This window comes from Mustela nigripes, chromosome 3, assembly GCF_022355385.1.
Source record: "Mustela nigripes isolate SB6536 chromosome 3, MUSNIG.SB6536, whole genome shotgun sequence".
Classification (NCBI taxonomy): domain Eukaryota; kingdom Metazoa; phylum Chordata; class Mammalia; order Carnivora; family Mustelidae; genus Mustela; species Mustela nigripes.
In genome coordinates, this window is record NC_081559.1 from 137,994,651 (window position 1) to 138,013,833 (window position 19,183).

Here is a 19,183-nt window from a genome sequence, read left to right on the forward strand (position 1 = left end):
CCGGGCGGGCGCTGCGGGACGGGCAGGCAACCGCCGGCAGGAGGCGCCGAGCCGGGCGGCTGCCGCGGCGGGCACAGCCCGGGGGCCACCGCGCCGAGCCCGGGCGGGAGTGTCCCCGCGCAAGCAGGGAACGGCGCCGCGCACTCCAGCCCGGAGGGCACCTCGAGGGAGGGCGCGGGGCGCAGCCTTCTGCTCTCGGCGGCTCTGACAAACACCCCGGGGGCCGGGAGCCCGGCTGCCCTGCGCGGGGTGGGCGCGGACGCGGACGCTGGACTCGTGCGCGGTTCCGGGCGTCGCGATGAACATCGTGATAGAGTTCTTCGTGGTCACTTTCAAAGTGCTCTGGGCGTTCGTGCTGGCCGCGGCGCGCTGGCTGGTGCGGCCCAAGGAGAAGAGCGTGGCGGGCCAGGTGTGCCTCATCACGGGCGCCGGCAGCGGCCTGGGCCGCCTCTTCGCGCTCGAGTTCGCCCGGCGCCGGGCACTGCTGGTGCTCTGGGACATCAACACCCAGAGCAACGAGGAGACGGCGGGCATGGTGCGCCACATCTACCGCGACCTGGAGGCGGCCGACGCCGCGGCGCTGCAAGGTAACTCGGACCTGCGGGGGATCAAGCCTCTCCCCACCCCCCGAGGCGTCTCCGGGAGGGCCCGAAACCCCACTGTCTGGGTGAGCCCCTCTTGCAAGGAAGAGAAGCACCCCCTCGTCTCCTACGAGTGGAATTTGCCCCGTGAGAAAGGAACACGGTCACCTCTGTCTTAGAAGGGGGGGGGAAGGTGTGCCGAACCCTTGTCTTCCCAGAGGTCCTGGGGGAAGAATGTCGGGCTTCCTAAACCCTCTGAGGATAGCGAAGGCAGAGCGAACTTGCTAGCACAGGTTTGAATTCTAAAGAAATGCCTCCCTCCGGTTTGCGATGGGGCAATGAAGTGTCTGGGAAGTTATTCTCAGACTCGACTGATGAACGTATCTATATTATTACCGTGGTCTGAATCGCCGAGGCTGGGGCAGCATTGATGATTTCACTATAAGTTTAGCCACAAGAAAATAATTAACATTGTTTCACCAGGGACAAGTAAGTGCTTTAGTTACATACTCAGCCTCATTGAAAGATAGCCTACCTTTCAAAGCGCTTGGAATATTTAAGCCTCATTGTAAATGTATTTCATGTTTTTGATAACCTCAGGAAATCTGCCTCACGGTTTATTTATTAAATAACCTGAATCTGAGATTTTTTTTTTTTTAAGCCGAAGTGGAGACCATAACCAACCATAAATATTGGTCTAGGAAATTTGGTAATGGCTCTTACTCTTTGATAAAATTTTTCATTTCCAGATAAAACATTGAACTATACCGAGAAGATTAATTTGAGACACCACCCCTCCCCCATATCGATCATTTTTTTCACTAAAACTATTGGCACCTGCCTTTTAGGTTAGAAAATCAAAGGTCAAGAATGTTACATTTTCAACAGTGGTATGGAGAGGTAGCAAATACAGATTATTGTGCTCCCTGCTAAAACCTAAAAGAGAAAAGGTATTCAGAAACCAGGAAAGAGAATTTTGGTTTTTAAATTGAGATCTTATGTGGTAAAATTGCATATTTACCTGTAAGTTTCATTTATGTGAGGTGCTTCTTGGGAGATCTCAGCTATTCCAGTTAGAACAAACCAGTGACCTCCGTTCTTTCATGAGAAACTTTAGGTTCATTTCTTGGCTTTGGATGACTTCAGACTGTTAACTGCAGTTTTGATTTTTGAGCCTGAAGGAGAGTTTCCATTTTGAGTGTGCCGGTACTAAAAGAGTAAAAGCCGGTTCTGGCCACTGTTCCTCAAAAAAGAGGAGTGTGTAGTGTTTGTGTTTGTGTTTGGGAGGAGGGGGGTGTTACTCTCTGGGCTGAGATCAGTTTTTTCCAGGTGTCTTTAGCTCCAGGAAGCTGTTCCCATGAGGTCTGACTTGTATCGGGCTTGTCACAATTCCATGATTTTCCCCTAAGCAAAGCTATCCGGTAAATTGCTGTAATTCCCAAAGACTTTTGGGGGAGGAAGGCAGCTGTAAGTTCAGTCATTGGCAAGCCTCAGGGTGTTAGAAATTTGAAGCTCACTGTAGTATTTTTGTTTTGTGTGATCTTTGTCCTACTGATTGCCATGTGACTCACATTTTGCACCCCCCACCCCCTTCTCTGTTCCATTTTCCCCCCTTCATCTGGACTTCTGAGGACAGCTGGAAATGGTGAGGAAGAAATTCTGCCCCACTGTAACTTGCAGGTTTTTACTTACACCTGTGATGTGGGAAAGAGGGAAAATGTCTACCTGACCGCAGAAAGGGTCCGCAAGGAGGTCGGCGAGGTCTCAGTCCTGGTCAATAATGCTGGAGTGGTCTCTGGGCATCACCTTCTGGAATGTCCCGATGAGCTCATTGAGAGAACCATGATGGTCAATTGCCACGCACACTTCTGGGTAAATATAAACATCCTTGTTTTTACTACTAGGCCCTCCTCAATGAGAAGGTTGGGAAGGAGCAGACTTCAGTACCAGCCTGAAAGACACCTGTACTGTTTCACTGCAAAGCTGCTTTCTAATTCGTTATCTCCCCGTGGTGAATTACACTGCATTGCCAGTTACTATCAAATAATTATTTTCTACCCTATCCCATGCAGTCTTTCTGAAGAGGGTGAAGGACTGAACATTTTGAACTAGTTTTGAAAGATTGCCATAAAAATAACAAGAGGGAGCATAAAACCCTGGGTTTGTTTATTTTACTTTCTGTTGAGTTTGTAAAACATTGGTTGTTCTTATGAATTCCTGAAGTCAGAGTTTAGGCTTCCAAATTACTGCTCAGCCGCATTTTAGAAAGTGCCAGAGATTCTGAGATCAGCATTTGTGGTCCACTGGGAGTGGTCAGGCCACCCTAGCAGTCACTTAACATCCATTGACCATCCACAGGGTCTGTGGCCTTGTCCTGATAAAGTACATGTCAGAACTTTCTCAGCTTACAGGATGCCTCTCTTAGGAGAACAGAGGTCACCCTGCGAGGACCACAGAGTCCCTATATGAGGGACAGGAGGACTGTGAGAGGGAACAAGGGACTTAAACCATATCAGCTTCTAGCCATTGGAGCTCCTATAGCATCTAAGGATGAGGGGGAAGGAGGGCCTTCTTGCTCTGGGGACCTAACAAATTCCCGTTTTTTTACCTAAACTTCAGTAATGGAAGGTGTGAAGCTCTCCCCTATAACTCTGCACTGTGGACCTTCTTTATTCTCTTTTTCCCCCCACAGTAATGCCCGTTTACTTTTGTAGACATGTAAGAGCCAATAAAGAAAGGGTAAGGAGATAGGAAATTTCGTTTTGTATTTTCTATAGGCGGATTAGCCTTCTAATGGAACACCACAAAGAACTGTTTCTTCTAAATAGGTCACATTAAACCTCCTTAATTTTTTAGCAACTGCCTACAAACTTAATCTGGCTTCAGAAGTACTTATTCAAATGTTGTTCCTTGAACATCAGACCATTTCTCGGATCCTGAAAGAAGCTTACTTTAATGTTTTATTTTAAAACATGATCTTTATTTAATTCATTTTCAAACCTCTAGAAATGAACACACACATGGTGTGAGCTAACTCATATGAATGCTTTAAATGAGTAAGGAGATTACCAAATGCAGTTTGGCGGGATTTAAGTGTGCTTGTGCACATGGGCGTGTGCATAGGTGTGAGAGAAAGAGTGTATGTGTGTGTGTGTGTGTTGTGTGCATTGGGGGTGGGGAACTGAATAAAAGTCCTTGCTGCCATGGGGTGCATAAGAACAAGTGGCAAGTGGCAAGGGAGTGGATCAGGTGAGTAAAGACCGGTAGAAATGAATAAACTTGGCATTATGGTTTATCAAGAATCTTACGTTTTTATAATTCTGAGTAAAACAACCACCATTTGAAATAAGACATATGTCACTTGCAGATGTAGTTTTCAGAGTAGAATGGTAAAGATGAAGCGGCCTAAGAAACTCCAGTTGCTCTCGGTCAACTTGTCATCTTTAAATAGATACACAGCCATTGGTAGGCTGGCTAGTTGTGAACCGCCAATTCCTGGACTGTTCTTTTCCAATAACCTTTGATTGAGATGATCCTGGGTTTCTGAACTGTAAACTTTTACCTATACTGTGCTCTAAAGTTTAGTCATCTTGCTTGCTTTCTCTGTATGATTATTTTGCCAGATAATAAAATTTCAAACATAACCACACTTTTAAATCTGCAGTTAAATACCTCAAGAGGAAAGCAGCCTCTCTTCGCTAGACATTCTGTAAAATGAGAGCTAATTGAGAGTGTGTTAAACACAGAAAATCCATAGCTTTGGCCTTGAAAATGCACATCAATTGATAAACTGTGCCTTAACATTAGACTACTTTCTAACCTAAGGAGAAAATTGAATCAAATCTCCAATAGAAGAAGGATTGTGGAATTGAACCCATATACTAAGGAGGAACACCTTCCCAGAGTCCTTACTTTGCTTTGAGATGTTGCTTAAGTACAGAATTTAGGGAGTTCTTGGAAGCCTTGACGGTAATGACGTCACTTCATATTAAAATATGGGAGGCTCCTGAATTCTCCAGCTGTTTTTCCCCTAAGCATCTAAACTTAAGAATTTATTTTCAATATTGAGTCAGAAAATTCATTTTAGAGTTGGAATTTCTGACTTCTTGCCGAGCCTTATAAACCCTTTAAGAAATTGAGATCTAGCAACTAAAATTTAGAAGAAGGCTTACTATAATTTTTACAGTGATTTGGCAGGGGGTGGGGTGGGAGGTGGGGGGTATTAGATGATGTAAGAGCTACCTGAATTCAGCTTCCCTTCCAGTAGTCCTCTTAGGCAAAAATGTCTGACAACTGTCTGAAGATATATTAGCATGTGCTGTTTTCCTTCCAAAGAAAATAACCAGTGTGTCTTTTTACTGTATCTGGGTGGGGAGAAGAAGTTGCCCCATACATTTTATTTTAAAAGTAGATCAGCTGAGCAGAGAGTCGTTTGGTCATTTGAACGATTAGTCTTGAGCCAGACTTGTAAGTAGCAGTTGCTGTCTATTTTCATAAAATACTGAATGGTGTGTTGATCCTGACCCAGCGTTAAAGTCCTATGCAATGAGATAGAAAACCGTGTGGACTTCCACTGAAAAGCTGTGGGCCCCCTACTTAAAATCGCTTCTACTACTGCCTCTGCCTTCAAGACCTTCTTCCTCCATTCCGGTACATTTTAAGGCCTAGCACAAGTTCTTAATACAATCTTCCCTCCCCATTCCAGCCCTTTTCCTGGCATTTTCTAATATTAGAGCTGCAAGGATCCTTAGAGATCATCGAGTCCATCCCGTGTTTTCTGATGAAGCTGCAGTTAAATGGCTTGTCTAAAGCTTTCTCTCTTCTTGCCATTAATGTCTTGCAGCATCTGTTCATTCTCACCCTTTGTGGCATAGTATGTGCTCTTTGGTTTATTTATTTATTTATTTATGCATCGTGCCCTGAAATTCCAAAATAGATGGCAAACTGTCTGAGGGCAGTTTGTTCTGTCCTTCCTGTTTGTTTTCCTCTGCTCAGAATAGGACTCCACTCCTACAAGTCAATGAACATGCAGTAAATGAGTATTCAATAGGCTAGACTTCTGTTTAAAAATTCAGAAGATCACCTACTCGGGATGCTCACGGGGGCCAGTCTGCTGAAATTTCGAAAGGTAAGCCTTATGGTGGACTGACTAATGCTGTGCAAGATTGAGGAGACCTCAAAATGGGGCTGGCTCACATTCATAATGGTTTGTATCTCCTTTTGTTTTGCTACATAACTTTTCCACTCTCCCTGCCCCACCCGGGTGCTCACATTTACTACAGTATATTAAATCTGCTCGTGGGTGCCAGGCTAGCAACTTGAGAAGGCCGGTGTTGATAACCCAGTTGGAAACAAGCTCAAATTGAATATGTGGCAACCATTCCTACCTGTAATTCCCTTCTTGGTTCTGAACCTCATACGGTTTATTTCCCTGCACATTGAGAGTTTTTGCTGTGCTCGGCATTATCCTACCCAGCCCTCTGGTCTGCTGTGATGCTCCCACTTCCAGGATTCTTCTATCACCAGCAGTTCTCCTAGGAACCTTCTCTTGGTCGCCCGTCAAGAAGTGATAGGTTTGGGGTAGACTCCAGTCAGTATAATCTGTTGTGCAATATTTTCATCAGGGTCAGTGCAAGACCAAGGAGAACATGTGCAACACAATGCACTTAATGTTGCCATAATCCTAGCAACAATTCACTTAGGCCCTTTCTGTGGCTCCATGGGATACGAAAGCTGGAAAATACCTTGCTCATCTCCTGTGAAACACGGCAAGTCGGCCTCCATACAGGAATTGCAAGCCTGTATTTTCTTCAGAACATGAATATTGCTTCACTTGTTATTTTTTAAGAGGAGTAGAATCTTAGCCTGCCATTTTTACAAGACAGAGTTTATCTGTAGATCATTTTTGGCCCAAGAGCTGCACTTGGCCTTTATACGTGAGCAGCAAATTGATCTCTGATTAACCAAAAGGGGGAAGCAAAAGCATTTAACTCAGGCCTTTTATGTTCTGAAGAAATTTTGCATGGTAAAGGGCTAAATCTGTCAAATAGCAAGTCGGTAATTTACTTCTATTGATATGGTAGTCAGACAAGATAATTGGTAGTTAATTAATAGACCACTTAACTTAAAAGGTTTCACAGTTTTAAAATACTAATTACTGAATTAGGCATTTATCTATATCCAAATGTCTAAAGTCTATTTAGTTAAAATCCATCCAGGAAAAGTAAAAGCCCACCAGCTAGATCTGAGTAATGTAGCACTTAAAGACATTAGTGCTATGGTAGTACCTAATATCTCATGAATGGTCCCTAATCATTCATGTTTAAGTTTCTATTTGATTTACTGGTTTTTAATCTCAAGTGCTGTATTGTTCTCTGGTTAGAGAAACCTAGTTTTTTGTTCGAGGTCTCTTAGATTTAGAATTTTTAAAAAATCATTTCTAAAGTATTCATATAAAACTCTTTGGCCAGTTCTTCTTCCTTCAAACCATAATTTTAAGAATTGTTATACAATATATTTTATAAAGTAGTATTTTCCTATCTTAAGGTAGCTACTAAGAAGTTGGAGTTCATGGCCAGTTTTTAAGTCTGTACTAGAACTGGCTTCTGTTGCTAAATAAATATCATAAGCTTAAAAATCAAATGTTTGAGCTTCAGAAAGACTTTTTATTTCAACTGAACTGTAAATTGACATGGGGTAAGCATACTTTATCTTATTAATTCTTGTGGTCCCATTTAAAAACATCTCTCAGGTAGCAATCACTTGGATACTTGGGACTGTATCCCTAACATATTCCTATCCCTAACATTTCATAGCCTTGCTTCCTAATACAAAATAAGATCACGTGCCCCTTAAGCCTCGAGTTTCTATATTTGGTATGTTATGTGGTAGGCCCAAATTGCTTCTATTGCTGCTAGAAATCAACATCTGTGGTGTGTTCAAATGTCACTTTACATAACTGGTATGAGCAGGGAACCATCCTATAAAAATCCTTGCAGCATCTTTGATGTGTGTTCGAATCTGTGTCCAGATACGTCAGTGGTTTAGAAAACCACTACATGGTTTTCACTTGCTAAGTGACCAAGATCATATGAAGAAACGGCAGTGCCCCCCCTCGTTGCCAGTGTGCAGCTTGATCTTTCTACAGAATGTGATCCTATTAACCATCTCTTAAATTCCAGTTTTTAGTTTCCACGATAAGCCCACTTTCTCCTGCTTCTCTTCTGTCTTCCCAAGGCCTCCTGGCCCCCCTACTTCTGAGATGTAATGACTAGTATTACATACTCAAACCTCTTCTCACTTTGTAACTCTAGCGGAGTAATCTGTTTATTTCAGTAGCTTCATCTAATTTCTGAGACAGTTCCCAAGTTCACACAGCTGTTTTGGCTGTTCCCCTCATTCCTAAAATCAATAAGTCTCAAAACTGAACTAACTCCTTTTGCCTCTTCTTTAGTCCCCTGGTCTGGCCAGGGCCAGGTTTGGGAACATCAGCAGTATCTTTAATTTTCCATCCTGCCCACATTCATGGGTCCTGACTCTTCTGTTGCTGCCATGTGCTTTGATCTCCTCCTTCCCAGTCCTGTGTCCTCCCCTGTGCTTCCGTTGCCTCTTGTCTGGACTTTGGAAAGAGTGTCTGAACTTCTTTCCCTGTTCCCAGATTTTGCTCTTCAACCTATGATTATCTAAGCAGACTCGAATTTGCTATGTGTGTGCTTAAGGACTATGCTGACAAGAACCTACTCCAAACCTTTGGGTGACTGTATTGTTCACAGCATGAAGTCCAGGCTCATTAACATGGCAGCTTAGATCTTCTAAAGCTGATTTCCACCTGCCTTCCAAATTCATCGCCTATTATGTCTCCTGGTCAGCCCTAAACTCCTGCTGGGCTAGACACCCTGTGCCCCTGAGGGAGCCCTGTGCACTCAGCTGTTCCGCCATCTGAGACCTGTCTTACTGGGAGACAAAAGCAGATGAATAGTTTAAACAAAATGTATTACTCCTTCTGGGAAGGAAAAAAATATTCAAAATACTTTCATGTTGACTTAATAGTATCTTCACAGATTAAAGAGGCGGTCCTTGTAGAGTAGTTTAAGTCCTGGTTCAAGGAATGGCCCACTCTTGCTTGCTTATGTGCTATTTATCTCTATTTCTTGAAGCAAATTTGATGTTTGGTCTTTTCTCCCTTGTTATTTCTATATCTAGGACTTCATCCATTATCTGTAGATAACGTAGTAGAAATTAATCTATAGGACACGTCAAAGTAGAAGGCATTATTTAACCTGGGCTAACACTGATTAGCTTTTTCGGAAAGGCTGAATGGAGGAATGTTCCCTGGGTGGGGCCCTCAGCCATTTATTGCAGGATTGGGTCACAGGGCCTAGAGAAGAGCTACAAGCCCATGGCCAAACACGTAACTGCTCTCATTCTCTGCCCTTAGGTTTGTTTTCACCCTAGCCATTTTCGGATTTTTAAGATCTTTGGCAAATTCTAGTGAATTGACTTTAGTTAACTTGAAGTTTAATAATCTCATTTGGGACTTAGAATAATTTTTTGAAGTAGGAAACCCCTTGTATGTTGACTAGCTAAAATTTAAATTAAAAAAAAATGTAGGAACACCCCCCCTTTTATTAAGCTCCTTTAGTTAAGGAATATTAATAACAGTCTCATCTAAGCTTTCTGTTCTGTTTCTTTCAGAAACTAAAATTAAGCCTCATTCAATTATGATAAGTAGCCAGTTTGCCTCCATTTAATCCAGATACCGGCCTATATGGACAGATGTGTAGATGACATGTTTATTTGCTTGTTTTAGAATGCCCAATGAATAATAAGGCTCGTGACTCTGTGCAGTTATAGCCAACAGGCTGAAAAAAGCCCTTTTGAGCCACACTGTTAAGTCCCAAATACCCAGGATGTTTTTGGAACCCCAAATTGTACTATGCTGAATTTCCACTAGGGGGTGTCCCGACAGGGTGGATTTGTATCTTATTTCCTTCTGCACTCATAAGCAGTAATTTTCCTAAGATAAAGGGCCTTTTGTAGCTAATCTTTGGAGTATGACAAACTCTGATAGTCCTTAAAAAACAGGGAACTACTCCCTGTATCAACTGAATGAGTTAAATCCAATGTTTTGAGCCTGGAACTCTGGGGATCAGATTAAAGTGTGTTAATCTCTCTCGGTTTAATTAGTGATTTTTTTTTTTTTTTAATCTTAGAAGTTTTTAATCTTAGGAGTTAGCTATTCACAGAACTAACCCTTTTTTATAGTTTCTGTTAACTGACCTAAGAAGTTCCTTTTAGGCTGCGACCTCTTTTGTAAGCATAATGGGAAATTAACCCAGAGGATGGAATCTTGTAATTCTTTCTTTGAAAATACCAAGTGGACAGGTAGAGCATACAGCCAATCGTGTGGTAGGGCAGCCTTAGCGAAGTTCCCTGTGTTGTGACCTAACACTGTTAAGATACCGCTGAGCAGAGTAAAGGTTGTCAGAGCATGGCCTTGGGATTTAATCATGATTACCCTGACACATTTGGCCAGCCAGTCAGTCCCCGTCCGCCTGGGTTTGCAGGCTTACACCATCCCAGCACTGGAGGGTATGCCTTTAAACACGAGGAATGCTAACACCGTTTACTTGATCTTACCCAGCATGGCCCTTTCTTGAATTCCTTTTTCTTTTTACTTTATTTGTCAATTCTCTTAAAAACTCAAGTTCACACCTGTCAGGGACCATTTTCCTAAATGCTCTGAAACTAAAATTAAGTGAACCACGGGGAAAAATTGAATATCCCCTCATAATGATCATAAAACTTTCAACACTGCAGCAAATGCTGCTAGAATATTTAACAAGTGAGGGCAATTACTGCCGCAACCTTGAGTGCTGTCAAATTAGCCCAACTGACAAGCCACTTACAATGAGTTCACATTCGGAAACAAAACATTACTTGGTCTGTGAAACTTTCAAGGATCAAAAAAAGTTATGTGTGAAAGATGGTAACTGTGTTAATGTTTTAAAGGTTGTTTTTTGTTGTCATTGTGTGGTTTTGTTTTTGTTTTGTTTTTGTTTTTGTTTTTTTGGTTGTAGGCTTTTTTGTTTATTGGTTTGGGGAAACTGTAGTGTTTCTCATTTGCTACTTGCATAAAATGTGAATTTCTTGCCTTTCTTTCAAATAGCTTGGTACTGGAATCTTTAAATATTAACAAGGTTCAGCTCCTTGGTGTTATTCTAAACAATGGGGCTCAAAATAACACTTCCCAAATCAGTGTAACTGGGAAAATATTTGTGGTGTAACTTATGTAAGCACATGGGTATTTTGAGGACAAGTGAAACTTAAAATTCAAAGCCTGAATTTTCCCACCTGCAAATTGCACTTAACGTACTGCCCCCTACTGATTTCTCAAGGATTTTTAAAAATGGGATAGTTCTACAGTCTCTTGGAAAAAAGAAATACCAGGTCAAATAAATTATCTTAAAATAGTTCTGTACCAGCTTTTAGTATTATGTCTGCCAGACTTTTCTCTGCCAAGCGTTATTAATTTATCTTTTTAAAATCACTGTTGTCTACTCCTAGTGAAAGAGGACTAAAGGAGGGATTAGAGAAGAGGTGTCACGGAAAGCGTTTTTGTTTCCCAGCATCGTCTAGGATTCTGGGTGAAAGGGGTCGGGGCAGCTGAAGCAGATGCTCAGCACTATGGTTTTTGAGGCCGCTTCTGGTGGTCAGGTAGTGGGTTTCTGCCGGAAGCGTGGTCTGGTGCTGCCTGGAGGGCAGGGAGGCCTGGGAGCCATACAAAAGAAGAACCAGGAATTGCAGGAACTTGAAGAAACAACATAACCAAAAATAGATAGCACTTATAACCAAAAGAGCCTATAAATATATGCTTAATGAGCCTGGAGTGCATTTACCAGTACTTTTATATAGCACTTAAATTTTACAGACCCTTTCATAAACACTCTTCTCTCATTTGAGCCTCAAAGCAACTCTGAATTAAGTAGAGCCATTATCCCCATTTTTATGGATGAGGAAACAAATGAGAGAGGTTATAGGAATTGCCTAAGGTCACCCCTGGGGAAAGAAGAAGCTAGGATTCAGTCCCTCATCCTAGGACTTTAGTTTAGAATCTCTACAAATACTCACCCGAGCTACTTGTTCAAAGCTAGTAGATTTTCCTGTGAGTCACTTATGCTTTTGCCCTTTGGTATAATGAAAGAATCTACCTTCAAATGTTGATTTTTTTTTTTTTTTTTTTTAACTAGCATAGTTCATTTAACAATGACTAATGGACCCTAGCTTCAGAAAGTTTGCTCTATAAATTATATAAGAATGTGAAATTCTAGACCAAAGAACCAATACTACACTAGAATTTTATTACTAAAGGCCAGTTCAAGTGTTTTTCTGTGCTATTTCTGTAATTTTCCATGGTTCACATCTGAGATGGTTACTTCATTGAGATGACTGTAGGATATTCTTGGTCACTTAGCTTCCTTGCTTTTCCTAATTCACATGTCAGCACTGAGAAGCTGGACACAAAAAGTAGTGAATAAACACAGTACTTCAACAAGATTTGGCTGCGCAAATTTCTATTAACACTTGGTGCCAAAATGTCAGTAACAGGATGGTTTTAGTTTTTTGGTTTTTGTTGTGATTTTTTTTAAAGCTTATCTCCTAGAAAATGTAAAAGCTTTATTCTGTTACATAATAATCTTAAGGGATTAGAATTCCAGAAAACTCCATAAGCTTTGCATTTTAGAAATGCTAATCACGGATTTTCAAAATGAGGCAGTTTTGCCCAGTTGATGGCATCCAGACTTACAACCCAAGCATCTGATTTGTAAAGGGCTAATTTTTTTCCTAGGTGTGATTTCCTCACAGGCTTACCAAAGCATGAAATTTTCAGAAAGTTAAATGAGAAAAACGAAACAGGTAAAGGCTGAAAGACCTTGTCTTGAAAGCCGAGCCTTCAAAACCTCTGTGGATGTGGGGAGAGGACTTTGACGCCTTCTCTGTCTGTGTTTGTGAGCTTGTTCTAATGGCTATGGGGGTGACTTAGTCCCTTTACACTGTTGGAACAGAATGCCAGACACTGGGTGCGTTACTGACAAGAGAAATTTATGTCTCACTATTCTGGAGGTTGGAAGTTCCAGAAGATGAGGGTGCCAAGCAGATTCGGTCTCTAGGGAGGACCTACTTGGTTGGTAGACAGCTGTCTGTTGAAACCTCACACGGCAGAAGGGGTGAGGGATCTCTCTGGGGCAAAGAGCGCTGATCCCATTCCTGAGGGCTCCCAAAGGCCCCCCCTTCTAACACCATCACAATGAGCATTAGATTTCAACATGAATTGTGGCGACACAAGCATTCAAATGACAGCAGAGGGCCTTGCTGGTGCTGAAAATGGATCCACGGCAAATACACAGAGAAGCCGTCTGTAAATGCTCTCATAGTTGTCTGTAGAAGGCTCTGGGCAAGCTTGTTTGGTTTGAACCAACCTTATCTTAAAAACATTGTTGGCGAAACGGTGTGGGGAGTGAAGAGTGGGGCTTCCCAGCCTCTGATATCCTGGTTCAGAGAACACCGGTAGGCTAAAGGGTAGTGAAATCTTGCAGTTTTGCTGAGCTTCTAGGAGAAATTGATCTGAAGCCACTTGAGGTTTAAAGTGGATTCCCCAGGTCACCCTAGAACCTTGTACTCAGCCTGCATTTCAGGGCAGTGGTGACAGCAGCAGCACCTGGCAGGCTACACGTTAGGGAAGCGGACTCTCAGGCCCCCTCCCAGACCTACTGGATCAAAATCTGTATTTGATTCCAGATCCCAGGTGGTTCTCTGGCACATCACATTTTGAAGAGGAACTGGTCTTGAATGTGCATTTTCCTTTCCACTTTCTCAGTATTCTCCTTCCTGCGGCCTTCTTGTTTTTCTTTCCTGAGCTAATCAGCCCTTTAGGAATCTCGTAGACAAGAAAAATGCCAGACCACACACTCTGTTCCAATCCTAGTCTATGTTTATTTATTTATTTATTTTGTTTGGATTCCGGTCCAGTGTCAAAAAAGGAAGGGTACAGGTGCTAGCTTGCTCACCATTCCCCTTGGTGACTGTGCCCGGAATGGAGTTTCCAAAGCCATAAGCATCATGAAAGAAAGTCAAGACCTTTCAGGGAAGAGATACATTCTTCCCACCCAGGAAGTGAGTTACCACCTTGCCTATTGTGTATACCCCTTCCTCCACTCCTGGCCCTGGGGTATCATTGGCTTCCAGTGTTGACTGACGGAGAGCATGGTGTCTCATCCACTTGTGATACCTAAGGGGAAGTCTTCCTTTATAGTTTTCACAATTTAATAATGTTTTAGGTGGGTTAGCCAGAATTGTGATTGACAAGTGATTACTGCTGTCTTTTAATCCACTTTAGTCTTCTTCTCCGAATCAGCAATTATTACCCTTTTAAGATATTTCTTAATTTCGTTGTGGAGTGGTAGTTCAAAGGCATGAACATATAACCTAAAGCTGATGGGCTTTTGAGCCCAAATTTAAGTTGTGAAGTTTTTTTAAAAAGCCCAGGATGCTTTCCAAACCTAGAAAAATAATCATTACATTACAAGAACTTAGAAAAGTTCTTACAAAACAAGAACTAAAGCTTAGAAAAAATCATCACTGGACTGTATGGAACTTGATTTGCTACCGTGCATTTCTTTCAGAGGTTCACAAAGCTTTCTCTTTAACAGTGCCTGATACAATATAGGTACCCCTTAGACTCCTATATAATGAGTAAATTCTGTGTTGCTACCATGCAAGCTTAAGAATAAAATAAGTTTTCAGGAGTAACCTCTTGATTATATCTTTATCTTTATATTTCATTTAGGTAAAGATTTTAGTTTTTTAAAGACTCCGCAGTAAGCAAACGAGGAAGCGAGGGAGAAGTTACTCTATTTAGACATATGAAATACAAAGGATGTTGGAAGGTGATCCTGAGGACATTGTTGGGTAAAGCTGTTGGAATGGGGGCAGGAGAGACAAAGGAGTCCTGCCCCTTCGGATAGCCTGAGCAGTGGCCGAGCCTGTGTGCAGTGTTTATGCCTCACGGAAGCGGTTACTAGTCACTGGAGCAGAACCGAAGCCTCTGCCCTTTGGAAGATCTGTCTTTATTACAGTTTCTGAGATGTGATTTGAGTCTGGGGCAAAGCAAAGGGATTAATGACAAAGTGTTGTTTAGCAGACTATTTGGCTGCAATTTTATGGGTTATTTCATTATTCTATAAAGCATTATTAAATAGGGAAAGGACCCTGAGCTTGAAGGAGATCATGGAACACTACTTTGATCATCTAGGACTCAGCCAGGGGGAGGGTCCAGGAAAATAGCACTTCAAAAGCTGTGTTCAGCATTCAGTTTCCTTCAACATTCTGAGCTTCTGTGAACTCAAATAAAACACAGAAAAACGATTATTTTGCAGAGAATATGTAATTTCATTAATATGTAAGAGGCATAAATTCAAGTTACATTATTTTAAGAGGCACAGTCATGACATCATATAAATGTTTAATGAACAGATTTTTACTGCTCACCAGCTGCTGGCCTCTGTACTAATGGAACTGACACCTTGCTGAGTCATTTATGAGAGTCTTATGCAAGGTACACCACAGTGTTACAACTTGTATTTCCAATGCATGGTAGGAATCTAAGAAAGAATTATTGGACATAAGTCGTCGTAACATTTTTGAACAAATGGAGAACCTCCTCTTTTTGTCTCACAGATGAGTTAAAAATCAGGACTCAAAGAGGTCAAGTAACAAGGATGGACAGTTGATTGGCAGCTGGGACCATGTGGTTTTTGGACTCCAAAAACCAGTGTCCTTTCCAGACAGATTGAGTTTTAAGTCACCTCCTTTCCAGTATTTCTGCATAGCAAACTCTAAAACGCAAGGGAATGTTGGTGTCTGAGTGGCTGCCTTGGGCTAGACTCATCCTGTGCTTTAGCAGTGAGAAGGCAAGTTAATAAAGCATTTATTTTTGCTGAATAACTAATGGTGTCATCATCTAGGTGTTCATTTGAAAAGCCTCACTCTTTTATTAGCTTCTTGGTTGCGGGGCAACTGGAGGAGTGTACTAGTGCATGTGTGTTAAGCATTAACTGCTGATGCCTTCAAATGTTAAACTAATCCCTGTAGCCTCAAAATAATAGAAGCATGGTAGATGTCACATTGGTAAGAACTCGGGAGCTAGGACACACTCTTTAGTTTCTTCTAGGTGACTAAAGACAGAGTGGTGTGTGTCAAGCTGCTAAGAGACTTTGATGAACATTTTGTGAAGTCTGAGGGAGCAGTTCCAGGCTTTACTGTCTTGGGGGCTCTGTTGCATGATTTGTTGGGAGAATTTTCCGTCTCTACAAACACACCCAACTAGGAGAAAAGGGGAAAAAGCTGTCATTCAGTTCCATGAATTTCCGAATTTGTGCTGTCAAACCCAACTAAAATACTTCAAGTCAGTATCTTGTTAGCATGTATAGATTTAGTTTTTAATTCCTAATTAAAGATAATTTTATAGTGAAAAATTTTAACTATCACGTTCTGGCATCAAAGTGAAATTTCTTAAATTTGACAGTCAGTGTGTTTACTAAGCAGATAACCTTTAGATCTACAGAATTAGGAGTATTTATTTAGCCATACGTTCCTTTCCCGGGATAGCTTGTGGGGGTATGTCACCATTTTACCATCTTTAAACATGCTAGCGATTTCTCCTCCTCACCTTTTTGACACCGTTCTCTGTATTTGCACAGCTCCTTCGACAGTTTGTACTAAATTAAATCCCAGTTTTCCAGGAGCAGTGACTTAGTGTTCAGAGAAGAGTGCCACCAGATGTCATTTTAGCCTTGTAAATAAGCAGTATGTTCCTTTGTGATTCTATAAAGATAAGTTACTCTGGTAGCAACGGAGGCAGAAGGAGCAAAACACCAACTAGAATTGTTGGACCACCTGGAGAGGTGCTAAGAGGATGTCCAGTTATATGTTCTTTGTTCAGTGGAGTCTTAATTGTTGTTTTCGGTTTGGGGTTTTTTCCCTCAAATTGTTTATATACTACTGTTATTTGGAGATTCTGAAAATCCTTATACATCAGAAAACAATTATGTATGTGCTGATGGTGTTAATCCTTTTCCCATCATAATGTGATTTCTGGCCCTCCTTAGAAACCAAAATCACCTGTTTCTTGGGTGTTCAAATGAGAGAGAAACATTTTTAAAGGATTCTTTTTAAAAGATGGCTTTTCTGGAATTGACCAGAAGACAGTTATGCAAACACACAACAATACAGTATGTGGCCTTTTTCTTCAAGAAATTAACATGGCTTTTTCGTGTGTCCATTAACGTGGAATCGCTTACAAATACAGAGAACACATTCAGGGTGTTTTAGCTACACCTTTAAAGTGTCATCAGTCTTGAACATTTCAAAAGCCAGACTTTGCCGGATACCACATTTCTTCACATTCTCTTTTGTTTAACTTTCGGCTAATTAGCCCTGACAGTGCAGCTGCAGGCCCTGCATCCCAGTGTGTCATTAAGAGCACAGAGAATGATCTGGGGGTTTACAACTGTTGGAAGTTAATTTGGCGTAAACCTAACATTCAAAGATTTCTCGAGATAGAACATGTCATGTCTATGTCCAGTCACACTTCTGTTTCAGAAATTCTTGTTTATATTATAAATATGACCTTTACAGTTATCTTTCAAAGTGCCCAGGGCTTTGAAGAGGAACCCTGAGGAGCTATAGTGACATTAGACTTAAGTATGTTTCATAAGAACATCAGGGTCCTTGACAATGTCCTTCCCCCACTCCTTCTTTTTTTCTATTTAGTCACATAGCAACCCTGTCAGCTGGTGGCCGATTATGGTATTGGAGTCTTGTGATAAAATTACTCGTGGGTGTGCAAAGGTCCATCTCCACACTTTTTAGCCAGAGTTCATTATTGAGATGTTCTCTTTTTCCAGATAAAATGATCCCTAGGTCCATTCCAACTTCAAATTCTCCCACTGGCCATACCAGTTAGTGCATATGGGTTGCTGACTCTGAGATCAAGAGTCAGCCGTCTCTTCCTGAAGAAGAACTACAAGGCTTCCTCTGTTTCACAGACATTTGAACAAAAAGACATAGCGATGGAGTACTTCTCTGGCTCAGGTTAAGCATCTAACTAACCTTGCCAGCCACCAAACTCCATACTTTAGACATCCTTGTACTAAGTGGTCACTTATGATCCAAGTAATCCTTCCTTATAGTGGGGATGACACAGCAGTCCAGGTGTTCAGTCAGCGATCTTGAGTTTCCTCTTTCAGATTCACTAATGGCGGCACACGCGAGGATTTATACTTAAGCCATTTGGGTGTACTCTCAGATTTGCCCTTGATGTTCCTTTAATGACTCTTTGAGACAAAGTTAAAGATCATGAACCTTAGCTTGAACTGACTGGTGTCATGGCAACTAACACTTCACCTTTCACTGGTCCCCATCTCGCACATGTTACAATATTTGTGCGCATTAATAATTCATTGCAAAGTGCCAGATTTCTTTGTGCTGTCAAACTGTGTCAGGGACAGAATATGCTGTATCTCAGATGTCATCTACCAGACTGTTGAGGGCAAGAGTAATTAGAAAAGAAAACTAGTCAGGTTACTTGGGAAGATTCCTGAAAATATGATGCTTTCTAGCCACTCATTTACAGCATTTTCCCTGTAAAGTAAGGGATAGAATTAGTGTTGATCAAAGTTTATTTGGTAATGTGCCACAGACATTGGGCAGGACTTGGGCTGTGGAAATAAGGCACGAACAGTAATTGCTTGCCTCCATTCGGGCAGCAAAGGAAAATGATTAACAGCCTTCGTGCTCAGTCACATGGATCAGGCTCCAGCATGAGCCCTGAAACCCCAAGTTTAAAAAAACAAACAAACAAACAAAAAAACCAATGGTCCTGATGTGAATGCTCTTATCCCAGGCTTGCCTTTGCCTGGCACATGGGAGCTGAGTGTTTGAGCCCAGCCTTGGAAGACGAGTCTGGGTTCCCTGCCTGACCCTGGCCTTGGATAGCTTTTTTCACCTCCCAATTTCCTGAACCTTGTTGGTTGTGCTCAACATTGATAGCAGTTGTTGTGATTGTAGTATTAGACCTATGATCGGTATGCTTCCTAAATGAAGAAAATAGGCCTTTGTCTTAGGATGGAGAAAATGCAAGGAGACATTGGATTTAATTTGTACAGCAGGCTGTGTTTGTCCCTGATTATGCACAGAAATCACATATTTTAAACTAGACACTGACCTGCCACCTTTTTTTTTTTTAATTCTTCCTCTCTGCAGAAAGCTTTATATTAAAGCAAACCTGTGTCACAGTCTACTAGTTACTCAAAGTGAAGCATATTTCGCTGAAAAATGTTTACAACCCACAGTTGGGGAAGATTTTGGTCACTTAGCCATATTTAGATTCTTTTTTTTTTTTTTTAAAGATTTTATTTATTTATTTGTCAGGCATAGAGGGAGAGCGAGCGAGTGAGCACAGGCAGACAGAGGCAGAGGGAGAAGCAGGCTCCCTGCCGAGCAAGGAGCCCGACTCGGGACTCGATCCCAGGACGCTGGGATCA

General features: G+C 41.7%; 1 protein-coding gene across 1 annotated transcript in view; it reads left to right on the forward strand.

The window, feature by feature from the left end:
- Positions 1-215: 215 nt before the first annotated feature.
- RDH10 (retinol dehydrogenase 10) overlaps positions 216-19,183 on the forward strand; it is a 27,074-nt gene continuing 8,106 nt past the window's right edge. The window contains exons 1-2 of the mRNA XM_059394716.1: positions 216-587; positions 2,218-2,453. Of these exons, the coding sequence (XP_059250699.1) occupies positions 299-587; positions 2,218-2,453 (525 nt within the window). The 5' untranslated portion in view covers positions 216-298. The remainder of the gene's footprint in view (positions 588-2,217; positions 2,454-19,183) is intronic.